The sequence below is a fragment of the Carettochelys insculpta genome, chromosome 2 (assembly GCF_033958435.1).
Source record: "Carettochelys insculpta isolate YL-2023 chromosome 2, ASM3395843v1, whole genome shotgun sequence".
NCBI classification, from domain to species: Eukaryota; Metazoa; Chordata; order Testudines; family Carettochelyidae; genus Carettochelys; species Carettochelys insculpta.
The window spans coordinates 158,990,586-159,004,153 of record NC_134138.1 but is presented as its reverse complement, the minus strand read 5'-3'; the positions used below and the strand labels follow the sequence as shown (position 1 = coordinate 159,004,153).

The window sequence follows — 13,568 nt, the reverse complement described above, 5'->3', positions numbered from 1 at the left end:
CTAAAAAATAATTAGTTTGGGGGGAAAAAAAATCACTGGAAGATTCTTTTAGTGACATTCTCTCGTGTTTATGATTCCTCATTAACTATTACTGTTTAAGATATTTTCAGCCAAATTAATGTGTGTCACATTATTTTTGTATCCTGTTAATATTTTAAAAATCAGAAATTAAACCAAACTAACAAAAAATTATGATGTGAACAGTTACTTTTAAAGAGACAAGATGGGTGAGAAAAATCTTTTACTGGATCAGCTTCTTTTGGAGAGAGACAGGTCTGTTAGCTCAAAAACCTGTTTCTCTCACCACCAGAAGATGGTCCGATAGGATAGAACCTCAGTCACCTTATCTAAATATCCTGGGAACAATGTGCTGACAGCAGCATGGCATAGAAGAGTTACCTTTATCAACCAGAAGTGTAATCTTGTTGAAGACCATTGCCAAGCTGGTTAGATAATACTATTATCCATGAAAACTGTAGTAGCATTAATTAAATTTTTATCCAGCAGGAATACAGCCCTGTATCAGCTGTTGTATTACTCCAAGATGCATCAGTGCCAAGTTGTTGTTGTTACCTGGGTAATGCAGCTTATCCTTTTTAAATACGGGCACAATTATTGCTTTCTTCTAGTCCTTTGGTGTTTCTCCCCTTTTCCAAAAGATATTAGAAATTAACTCTGTGGATAACGTTTATTTTGTGGCAGTGCAAGACACTAATTTGAAAGACACCTAAATTTTTCTACTAAAAGTAAAATAAAAAAACCCAAACCATAATACTTTTCTCATCAAAGTGAAAAGGAATGCAAGTTCAGTTTTAAGCACAACAGATACTCACCATATGTGCATGTGGATTTCGGTGGTAATAAAGCTCTTTGTATTCATCCATCCAAACTTCTGCAGCACGTACACTGTTAGCCAAGGCCTTAGCTCGCGAGTAGGGAGCTTGTTTGGGGAAAACGTGACCTACATGAGAACAGGGGTGGATCTCAAGACTTCCTCCACACTGCCAGATCTAAACAAAGAATTTACATTATACATTAGCAATCTAGAACTGAGTTAAACAATAGGATGTGCAGAATAACAACACTTTACAATATTTTGTATTTATAGCACATTTTCCAAAATCTCTAAGCACCTCATAAACAGTAAATATCCTAATCTTGAGAAGGAGGCAAATATGATTCTCCATTTATAGATAAAGAAGGTGCCAGAGCACATCAATGGGAGACTCAGAAAGATAACGATGGAGTCAGGAATTCAGAGGCGTTTTCACTGGATTTCTGATTAGCAAAGATATTAGGACATCCTCTGGGAATTTTGTGTGGAAAACCACCTTCCTCTTACAAGCTGACTTCCAAACTACCTTACCAGAAGCACTAAATATTATTTAGGAAGTTTAAACAGGTTTACAAATCACCCTCATGTAAATAGCAGAGACAAAATGACAAGCATTCTGAGCTTTTGATTACAGAAATATTTTACACTAATACAATAACCAGATCTCTCCATCACAAAGGGTTACAACAATACTCCAGAGTGAGTCTGTTTATACTACCCAGAACATGTTGCTTCTGATGATTTTATCAAATCAGGTGAAATGTCTTATTGCACAAATCTATCAAAAATTAATATACAAATATTTGATAGGTATGTGTCTTTGGTTTGTTTGTTCCTTTGTTTGCTTTTGCAAGCGAATATATTTTCTCCAGCAGGGATGACAGCCACAGTGGGCCAAAGGCAGAAAGGGTGGCGCCTAGGGCAGTGAGCACTGGGTTCCCCCCCTGCCTCCTCCTCACTGCTGCACTGACTGATGAACTAGTGCTGCCATGGCACTGCAAAGGGCCCAAAGCTCTCAAAGTAGCAGCAGAGGTGGCTGGAGATCTGGGCTCCTTTGAAATACCAGGCTTGGAGACAACTGATTCCCTTTACTCCCCCTTTAGGCCCAACTTTCTCTCCTGAACAAATAGTAACCAAATGTCTTAAGTATTCGTCTATTCTCTGACTATTTTGTCTGATATATTACTGGCTACAGAAGACCCGTTCACAATAAATTCCCAATTTTTGAATTATTTTTTCTGGTTTTGGGCTCTTTTTCTGATATGTTGTTTTTCCTAAAGTTAGAAAAGACCCTCCCTTATGCAGCAGTCACCGGTCCATAGTATTACTGAATAATGACATATTTTAGACGAAACACTAGCCCATTAACTGGACATTATTGTCTCCATTTATATAAACCCAAATTATATTGCATTCATTAAGGAGAGACAAATGGCAGACAATATTTGGAGAGTACCAAGAATCAGCCATAATTCCAGATTCAGAAAATAGCTATTTCATTTATCACTCTACAGACAGACAAAGCTGTTGCAATAAAAATTCTTCACAAATTTACTGTCCAATTTCACTCCAAGGTCTTTCAGTCTAACTGTTTAAGTTTCATCTTCTCCCCCATGAAATAAACGTTTTAAAATATTTTTCTCTGTATGTTACTTATCCCTGACAGAATTCTGTGCAGAAAGGCAGCAAAAATGGTGGGATTCAGGAGGTGATATTCAGCTGCAACCTTCAGCTGGGCAGCTTTGTGCTTGCAGAAACGGGTGCTGGGGGTGGGGGACGGGTAGTGGCAAGTAACATCATCTGCCCCTGCCCCCCGGAAGTCTTACCTCTGTTTGGGGGGACAATTCCCCCCTTCCTCCAAGAAAACTATGTCCACGTTCAAACCCTGCCCTCATGTGACTTCCCCTCATTTCTTTGACATTTTCTGCAGGGAAAACAGAAATTCTGCAGGGGTTGGGGATATTTTACAGGCACACAGACTCCTTCCAGAAGCAGTTACTGCATCTACTGTGCTCTCTGTCCAAAATTATTTGTTTGACTTTTTGTCTGTTGGTCAGTAAATATATTTATATTAGTATCTGAAAATTTTCTGTATGTTTGTTCCACTATTTCAGTACTTTAGTATTTACTAACATTTGTGTTTTAAGCAAACATTTTAACAGGTAATTGGGGACCTGTTAGATACATGTTTAACTGTGCAAAGTGGCCTCTAAAGCCTCAGCTCTACAACTATCTACATCAGTGTGTACCAGTAAAATAGCATATTGTATGTTTTTAAGGAAGGAGCCCTAAACACTATTGAACCAACCAAAATACACAGGCGAGTAGAACGCTCAGTAAGTTTCATTCCCTTGGATCAAAACAATTCCCAAAAGCTTGAAATTTTACTCCACACAATTACTGGAAGAAGTATTCCTTAGGAACAGCTCTTAAAAATAGAGAAATCCAGTCTATAGCTGTAATTTTAAATGGCCATAAAAGAAACCCTAAAGTTATAAAGTAGTACCATTAAATTTTATTTTCTTCATTAAGGCATAATTATACAAAATCTGTTACTATTCTACAGAAATTTCACTTGCATTACATTGCCAGATTATTATTTTTTAAATAGTGAAAATATATTTTGATCTCCATATCAAGTGAGATACAAATTGAATAGCTGTAAAAATCATTTAGTTGTTCTGGCATCAGATTTCATATGTATTATTGTTTCAGACTCCGTGCATTGTCACTCATCTGATCGACCCTCCTCTTTTATCCAGGCTTGGGAATGGCATGGAAACAACTAACACATGTTATCAATTGGAACATGGAATGTCAGAATACTGTGGGCAACTGGAAAGTTAGAGCTCCTTCAGAAGGAGACGAAGGGATACTGATGCAGCATACTTGGACTGGCAGAGATGCATTGGACAGCATTGGGAGAGATGTGCAGTTGCAAAGTCATTTGGTCAGGGAAGAAAACAAAGCACAAGGCAGGAGTCAGATTCCTTCTTACCAAAAGAGCTAGAGGAGCATTATTAGGATACAAACTGGTGAGTGCAAGAATGATGGTAGCAAGATTCGAAGCAAAACCATTCAACATATTTGTCATTCAGGTGTATGCACCCATGTCGAACATTTCGGAGGAAGAGATTGAGCTATTTTATAAAAAGTCTTGACAAAGAAGGTGGAGGAGATACCAAACAGAGAGGCGTTGATCATTGGAAGAGATTAGAACATTAAGGTTGGAACAGATAATGAAGGTTGGGAGACAGTTATGGGGAGGTTTGGATATGGAGAAATAAATGAATGAGGCGAGAAACTATTAAGAATTTGCTACGGAGCATGAGATGGTGATCTGCAACATGAGATTCCTGCAAAAGGATTGTAGGAAGTGTACATGGCAACCAAATGATGGGAAGTCCAAGAACATGATATATATGATTTTGATAAGAAGAAGATGGATGACATCAGCACAGCAGTGCCGAACTTTCCAAGGACCAGATATAGACTTGGACCACGATCTAGTGACCACAAACATCACAATACAACTCAAGAGAAAGTGTAAGACCCAGTTTAAGATAAGAGAAGAGACGTGGCGAAGCTAGCTGAGGAAGAAATTGGGGATGCATACAGAGCAGTGCTCAAAGTGCAGATTAGGAATGCTGCCACAGAGAAAGACCTAGATAAGAGAGTCAAAGAGATAGCCATGGTGATAGAAGAGACAATTAAGCAGACCGTTCTGGAAAAAGAGAAGATCAATAAGAAGTGAATTACGCAGGAGAATTACACTGGTCCAAGACAAGAGAGCATTGAAGATCAGAAGGAATGTTTCTGAGAGGGCGGAACATCAATAGAGGGTGAAATGCAATGAGGTAAGGAAAACGGCCAGAAAGGATGAGCAAAATGGTTAGAGGAGCAGTGTGAAGATACAGAGAGGTATTATGGTGAGTGTAAGACCAGGGAGGTATATAAGATGATTAGGAATGTTAATAGGAAGAGGCAGCCGAAGCAGATGGTGATCAAAGATGAGAATGAAGAGTTGCTCATGAGACATTGCACCGATCTGTACAAAGCACAGTTGGACCCAAGTGTCTCAGAGAGAATGACTGAAGAACTGAAAGAGATATCTCCACTGAGCATTGAGAGCAAGACCAATATTTCAAAGGAGGGAGTAGAAAAAGCAGTGAAATGACTATAGAACAAGAACCCTAGAAATGATAAGATCACAGGAGAGATGATCAAATACAGAGGAGAAAGTATGATTCAGGAAATAAAATGACTACGGAATATAGCATGGAAGGAAGGGAAGGCACCTAAGGAATGGAAAAGATACATGCTAGTGACAATACACAAGAAAGGAAGTACACTGGAGTGCGAGAACTACAGAACGATTGCCCTAATGAGTCATCTAGGCAAGGTGCTGATGATGATACTGACGAAGAGACTAAGATTGCAGATAGAAAAACATCTAGTGGATGAGAAAGCAGGGTTCAGGAAAGATAGAAGTACCATACAGTAGATACTGGCACAAAGATTGATAGTGGAGAAAGCTCGATGAAAGAATAAGAACATCTACACTTGCTTCATCGATTTTCAGAAGGCATTTGACAGTATAGATCAGAAAGTGACTTGGGCAGTGTTGGAGTCATACCGAGTGGATAGCAGAATGATATGGTTGTAGAAGGATATCAACGACAATGCGGAGGCAGTGGTGAGAATGTGCAGGGAGTTGGGAAGTTGGTTTGGAATGAGTAGAGGCATGAGACAAGGAGATCTGATATCGTCAAGTATCTTCATCACATATCTAGAGAGAGCAATGGACAAGGTTAAGGAAGAGGTAGAGGGGATATCTGTGCATGGGAAAAGAATTAACAACTTGAGGTTCATGGATGATATAGTTATCATTGAGGAACATGAGGAGAAACTAGCGAAAATGGTGCAGATGCTAAATGAGGAAGGGAAGCAGTACGGACTGATTATGAACATTGATAAAACTAAGACAATGGAATTTGGAGATAAGGAAATAAGAAGTGAGATCGGTGTAGATGGGATTGAACTAGAGAACGTAGAGAAGTTCGCATATCTGGGGAGCAACATAACGTATGATCTAGACTGTAAGAAGGAAATAGCGACGAGAATAGCGAAAGCAAGAGTGAGTTTGAAGGCAATGGATAAGAACTGGAAAAGCAAAGCGGTTAGCTTAGGAACAAAGCTGATCATCTTGAAAACGTGCATTCAGCAGCATGTTGTACGGATGAGAGACATGGGTGATAACGAAAGATTCAAATAGAAGAATATTGGCATTCGAGAAGTGTTGTCATAGAAAGATCCTGAGAATAGGATGGATGCAGAAGGTCACCAATGAGGAATTATGTAAGAAAATACAGCCAAAAGAGAACCTCCTGCAGAAGGTTATACAAAGCAAGTTACAGCTGTTCAGGAATATTTGCAGAATGAATGATGAACAAAAATCAAGACCGTGTTATTTGGTGTAAGGGAGGGTTCGAATAGGAGAAACAGTCCCCACAGAGAATGGATAGATGATGTAACAAATTGGTGTGGAGCTAGTCTACAAAAACCAAGCTACTCCGCACTGTGCAGGGAAAGATGGAAGAGAGGAATCAGACACCAAAGGGCGCTGAGCCCATGGTTGTTGATGTTGATGATGAGGATGTAAAAATCAACTAAACAACATAAAAAACTCAATGAGCTACTCAATGCTAAAAGTGGTATTAATGGGTGGAGTATGAGAAAGTTCTCCCTTCCCACTAAATCACATCCATCCAGTGGAACAGAAGAGTACGTAATACATGATGTGCACGTAATGCAGAGCTCTGCATCTCGATTTTTCCACTTGCAGGCATTTTTGAACATTTTTAAAAGACATATTTTGATTAAACAAAATGCTTCATTTGACCTGAACCACAACATTATATTGAGGGTAGAATGTACCCGCCCCCACATCACCACTTTTATGATTTCCTTTTGACACGAACAATTCTGTGAAACTGACGTGAATTTGAGAAATATTTTGGTATTGACAAATGTGATTTTTTTTGCCAAAAAATGTTTCAGCTCAAAAATTTCACTACTATATGGTATGCACTTGTGTGCGTGTGTTTATAAATGTGTCTGTTCTAGTTCTGGTTAGTACAATGGTTTCAATTAGAAAGCACAGGAACTTTTCCACTGAAAAGACCACAGAAAGACTTATCTTGTTTCCTTCATTTTCATATTGTCTGGGAAACCATCAAATGTAGCCAACGAGGGAGATAACAAACACTTTAGCCAGAAAGTGATTTTTCTATCATTTCTAGTCCCATTTTTCGTAAGCAGATTAAGGGACAAGCAATGTAATGATGCCACCTACTGGGAAGCAGAGAGGCAGCACATTCCAAACCCTTGCCCTCGAGAATAAAAGCCTCAGCCAGACTCTTCCCTTCAGTGGAAGAAACAGTATGCTAGATAAATAATAAAAAAAGCATAAAATGGCATACTACACAGCAGGGTGGAGAGTGGAATTTAGAAGACAAAATGAGACTATGGTAAGCAGAATTACCTGTAAGTAATTTTACCCTGTCCTTTCTCTTTTCTCCCACCTCATGACAGTGCATTAAGGGTCAGAAAGCAGATCTAAAAAATACACGCACCAGGAGATGAAATTATCTTTTAGTGCCACTAGCAGGACATGTAGCCACAGGAGTTTTCCAGAGAGCAGAGAGGTCCCATTGAAAAATGACATTTAAAAGGAGTCATGTGCCTTATACACCTTGGAAAATAAAGCCTCAGTTCTCACTGCCCAGGAAGTAAAGATTTCTCAAATGGCATCTGTCAAGCTTAGCACAAGACTTACCAGCATGATTCTACACTCAGAACACAGACTCAGTCCTGCCCTAGCAATGTTGTCCTTAGCTGGAACCTTGTCCTGGATGCAGCTCTCAAAACCAAAGAAATACTTTCTTCAGTTTAGAAAAATCAAAGCATGAGACAGACCGTCACAGACTTTACAAGTCTTAACATCCAGCACAGGCAGATTTCCTTGACCTGGGATGTATAGTCGGTTTGGACAGAGATGAGAACAACAGTGGGTTTGTTCAGGTGGAATTCAATATTCCCCATGGGAAGGAATTCTAGAGAACATGGAAAAAATCTTTCCCAAACTAGCTGAAGGGAGAGAGGAGAGATGAAGAGCATTAAGTTCATTTGGCTGAAGGTACTGCAATAGGAACAGTCCTCTGAAAGGAAATAAATCAAAGGAATTTTCTCTAAGGCTTGACTGGGTGACCCATAAGGACATGGAAAACGAGGGTCAAAGCCTCCTGATGAATCACTTGATGAAAAGCTTTTCTGTTCTTTGAGTTCTTTTTTGTATCCAACAGAAAAACCTCCACTCCAGAACATTCTGCCATGAGCAAGACAGGTAGCAATGCTCAGGATTCCACATCCTGCCAGAAGTAACTTTCACATACAAAGTACAAAGGGCAGAAAATTTTCTGCTGCTCACCAGTCGATCAACTCAGTGGAGAAGCTTTATTTAAGGAAACTGATCTCCTGATAGGACTGTCAACTGTCCAATCACACAAACCCAAACCCCTGTGCCCTGCCCTGTGCCTGGCCTGAAGCCCCACTCCTGTTCTGCCCCTTTCCATGAGGCTCTGCCTCTGATTAATCCATTACCTCACCCTCTTGGCTTGCTCTTCTCCACTCTTACTCACTTTCACTTTTGGGGCAGAGGGTTGCAGTGTGGGGTGGGGTGCAGTCTCAGGGCTGCGGATGAGGGGGTTGGAGTTTGCAGGAGAGGAGGGAGGAAGTTTGGTTGCAGCAGGATGGGGCGCAGCCAGAGGTGCAGGCTGTGGGAGTGGGGTTAGTGATGGGGCAAGGATTTTGAGGGGACTTTGAGGGGATGGAAAGTGCGGTCTCTGGGAGGGGACTCGGAGCTGGCAGTGGGGGTATAGCAGGGGGTGAGGAGTACAGCCTCTAGCTGGGTGGCACTTACCTCAGATGGCTCCTAGACAGAGGTGCTGCAGGACTAAGGCAGGCTCCGCACTGCCACCAGAAGCAGCCAGCTCATCCCCAGTGCCCCTGAGGTCAGCACACCTCTCCCTTCAGGCACCACTTCTGTGTACCCCATTGGCTTAAGTTGCCTGCTCCTGGCCCATGGGAGCTGCACAGACTTCACTTAGGGTTAGGGTCATACAAGGAAACCCTCTGTCTCTCCCAAGGGGCTGCAGGGAGCCTTACCCTTCCCGTGCTGCTGTACTTTTAGTAGTTAAAAATCTCCCGGATAGGCTGCAGTAGCCTTCAAGAGATCACGCCTGTTTCTGGGAGACTCCTGCTGAAACTGGGAGGGCTGATCCAATGTAAAATACTAGTCCCTGTGATGATCTTGGGGGGCAGCCATGGGAAGATTCATTTCAAAGTTTTCAGACCTGAAAACCTAGGAGCAGCCAGAGAGACAGCAAGATCACAATTGCTTCATTCTGTTTAGACCTTCCAAAATACCTTGAGCAGCCTCCCTGATCTCTGGCACCAACTCCATGTGAAGTATCACAAAAGAGGGCGTAGGAGCTGGGGGTCCAAGCTTGCAGCCCTACTCCACATCTTACCTAACTCTGCTGCAGCTCCTTCTGCCTCTACAGGGCCATGAGTTCCAGAAATGAAAGGCTGCTGGTCCACTTCTCTGTGGGGTATTTCTTCTGTTCCCTGCTGCCTCCTGTGCCCCACCCTGAGAGATCTGCCTTCTGTTCCTGCTCCTTCAGCTCCTGCAGGAAATTCTGCTGCTGCAGATTCAGCCTCTGGGGGACTGGGGTGAAAGATGCTGAAGACATCCTCTGAACACAATCAGCATCAACCTTGTGCATTTGAGAGGCCGACTGCCCCTGGAGAGTGGAAGATTCTTAAAAGGGAGGGTGCAAGTCCAGTCCAGGGCTGTACTCTGAGGTGAGCAGAACTAGAACACAGAGCAGCCAGTCCCCACAGGGCAGGAGTCCAAGCCTCCTTCACAGACACTACTTATCTTTTGCCTTGCAGGAAAACACAGGATGCACCTGGATTATTCCATGAGTTTCTGGGCTATTATTTTTTTTCAGGAAGAAGGGTACTTCCAAAAGAGGGTGGGGGAGTTCCTTTTGAAGGAAACCCATCCACATGGCTGCTTCAGCTTCTGGAAACAGCTCTTGCAGAAGCCAGATCATGTGGGAATATGCAAACTAAGTGTGAGATATTTAAATCCATGCCTCATTTGCATTTCCAATTGGTTGCATTTGTATGCCCTTTCTGAAAGGGAGGGGCTGTGTAGATGCAGCTTCTATGTCTAAGCCTCTCTGTAGAGAGAAATTTCAATTTATATTTTGGTCATTTACTAGATTATCAGGTTCAGCTGAATTCTGAAAGAAGGTGCCCAAATAAAATAAAATAAAAAAATAAAATAAAATGATCAGGTATGAAGATTCTCATTCTGCTGCACAGCTTCTGCTTTCATTCATTATTCATAGGATGTAGCAATTGGCAAATACAAGATGTAGAGAGTGAAAGGATAAGCAGAGTTCAGTGGTGACAGTAGGGTAATAAAGTAAGACCATTACAAACTGAGGAATTATGTGGGAAACAGCCCAACCTCCCCACCTTCAGAGGAATGAAAACTTATTTTAAAATTTTCTACAGATGAAACTTCTGCACTTTTCCTTCAGAGCCTTGAGGGACAGCTGTGAATAGTTTCCAAGGGGCCTAGCATGCCCACTGCTGCAGCATTTTACATCTTGCCTGCTGCAACCTGGAGGCCCTCAGCCTTGGCATTTTGGATACAATGAGGTGAACAGCATGCAACTGGCATATGTAGTCCATACGCTTGAAATATATCTTTAAAACTCCAAGCCATTTATGACATGACTCTCTAGGTTTAGAACACAGTGATGGGAGAACTATTTCCTGGGAACTGCAAAAAAGAGGAAGTTATTTGAAGAGAAAGGTTTCTCGAGCTATAATAATAGACTTTTCCTCAAGGCAGTGTGGTTCTTGTAGGGATACGGGAACAAATTCTAAAACTTGCCTTTCAGTCACTGGGCACTTGTAAGGCCATGAACAAGCTTTTCTAATTTGTCACTGTGATTAAACTTGGCCCCTGATACTCAAATGAAAGATATGATGTGCCTGGCTACAAAATGCCATAAAAGTTGGTACTCACATTTCTTCAGTGCCTGTTTACAGGACAAGTATTCCTGTAGACCTTAAAGACTAACACATTTATTTATTAGGTAATGTGCACCATGAGTAGAAATGGAAAAAACTAGCTGTGGGTACTCTGAAAACCTGAAGACATAGGTCTTACCCATGAAAGTGCATTACCTAAAAAATAAATTTGTAAGTCTTTAAGGCACTACAGGAATGCTTGTTTCTTGTGAAGCTACAGACTAACACAGCCACCCCTCTGTGACAAAGGAGTAAACCAAATTTCCTGGAAAAAACACTTGTGTCGCTGAGATCACCAGAGCTTTCATATTTTTTGCAATATTTGTATTACAATGAGCTATGAGATGTTAGGGTTCCATTACAGTGGGTGTTGAACAATGACGGAAGCAGTTGCTGCCCTCAAAGAGCTTTCTTTCCTTTTCCCCTCACACCAGAAATGCATTTTTGACCAGATCAATGAGTGAAATATCCTAGCTGAGTTCTGTTAGGATACCAGAATTATATCTATCTAGGGCTGTGTCTACACTAGCCCCAAACTTCGAAATGGCCATTTTGAAGTTTACTAATGAAGTGCTGAAATACATATTCAGAGCTTCATTAGCATGCGGGCGGCCGCGGCACTTTGAAATTGACGCGGCTCGCTGCCGCACAGCTCATCCCAACGGGGCTCCTTTTTGAAAGGACCCTGCCTACTTCGAAGTCCCCTTATTCCCATCTGCTCATAGGAATAAGGGGACTTCAAAGTAGCCGGGGTCCTTTCAAAAAGGAGTCCCATCTGGACGAGCCGCGTGGCTGCGAGCCGCATCAATTTCGAAGTACCGCGGCCGCCCGCATGCTAATGAGGAGCTGAATATGTATTTCAGCGCTTCATTAGTAAACTTCAAAATGGGCATTTGCATGGCCATTTCGAAGTTTTTGGCTAGTGTAGACATAGCCTTAGAGGAAACATGGTCGTGGTTTTCAAATTCCTTACAGAGCATACCTTAAATACCTTAAAGAGCTGCGGTGAGCAGCATCAATTTTGAAGTGCCACGGCCGCCTGCATGCTAATGAGGCACTGAATATGTATTTCAGCACTTCATTAGTAAACTTCAAAATGGCCATTTGCATGGCCATTTCGAAGTTTTTGGCTAGTGTAGACACAGCCTAAGAGACATAAAGGATAACAAGAAGACTTTCTATAAATGTATTAGAAGCAAGAGGAAGACCAAGGATAGGGCAGGCCCACTGCTCAGTGAGGAAGGAGAAACAATATCAAAAAACTTGGAAATGGCAGAGTTGCTTAATGACTTCTTTGTTTCAGTCTTCACCAAGAAATCTGATGAAGAAATGCCTAACATAGTGAATGCTAGTGGGAAAGGGATAGGTTTAGAAGATAAAACTAAAACAAAAAGACACACACACACACAAAAAGTTAAAAATTACTCAGAAAAGTTAGATGTCTGCAAGCCACCAGGGCCTGATGAAATGCATCCTAGAATACTCAAGCAGCTGACAGAGGAGGTTTCTGAGCCTTTAGTGGTCATCTTTGAAAAGTCCTGGAAGTCTGGGGAGATTCCAGAAGACTGGAAAAGGACAAATATAAAGCCCATCTATAAAAAGGGGAATAAGAGCAATCTAGGGAATTACACACCAGTAGTTTAATTTTTGTGCCAGGAAAGATAACAGAGCAAGTAATTAAGGAATTCAGCAAACATCTGGAAGAAAATAAGGTGATAGGTAACAGCCAGCCTGGATTTGTAAAGAACAATCTGATAGCTTTCTTTGATAGGATAACAAGCCCTGTGGACCAGGGAGAAGCAGTGGATGTGGAATACCTAGACCAGGGGTCTGCAATCAAAATAGCAAGAAGAGCCATTTTTTTCTAATTCAATTAAAAAATAAATACTTCAAGAGTCACAATGCCTGTGAATATGACATAGTCCTTAATAAACAATGTCAAACCTTGTTTTTTTATCAGTCCTATTTTAAGAACAGTGCACACACAATTATTTGTACCAGGTATAAAGTTACCTTACCCCATCTCCAGGCTTTACCCTCCTCAGCCCCCAAATCTGCCACCTATCCCCCCCATGCCCAGGATTTACCGCCCCCCAAGCCCCAACCTCCCCCCACCCCCAGTCTTAACTACTCTCAGCCCCAACCTCCCTCCCCCGATCCCAGGCTTAACCTGTCTGAGCCTGACCCACCCCCCCCCGGCCCCGCCTGCAGGCTTAACTTGCCTCAGCACGTGCAGTTCTGCAGCAGCCACTGCTGCCTCCCCCTTCACCTCCTTCTTCTCAGCACAGTTGTGCAGCTCTGATGGGGCAGGCTTGGTCACCCTCCTCCCCAGTTCTCCTGCTGGCTTAGACTTCCAGCCAGGGGGTGTGGCTCTCTGCCCTGCAGGCTCTCTCTTCTGGGCTCCTTGCTCCAGCTTACTGCTGAGCAGCTCTGTTTGCTGCCACTCAAGCAAAAAAAAAAACAACTTAAATTCAGCTGGCCCAATGGCAGGCAACTGAATTTAGATTTCTGTTTAAGCGGTGGCAGCCTCTGGAGCCACAAGAGGAGTCAGTGGTGGCAG

General features: G+C 42.1%; 1 protein-coding gene across 1 annotated transcript in view; it reads right to left on the bottom strand.

Moving 5' to 3' along the window:
- Positions 1–13,568, bottom strand: part of GALNT12 (polypeptide N-acetylgalactosaminyltransferase 12) — a 79,030-nt gene that overhangs the window by 30,320 nt on the left and 35,142 nt on the right. Inside the window, exon 6 of the mRNA XM_074985984.1 lies at positions 834–1,010. Coding sequence (XP_074842085.1) covers positions 834–1,010 — 177 coding nt within the window. The remainder of the gene's footprint in view (positions 1–833; positions 1,011–13,568) is intronic.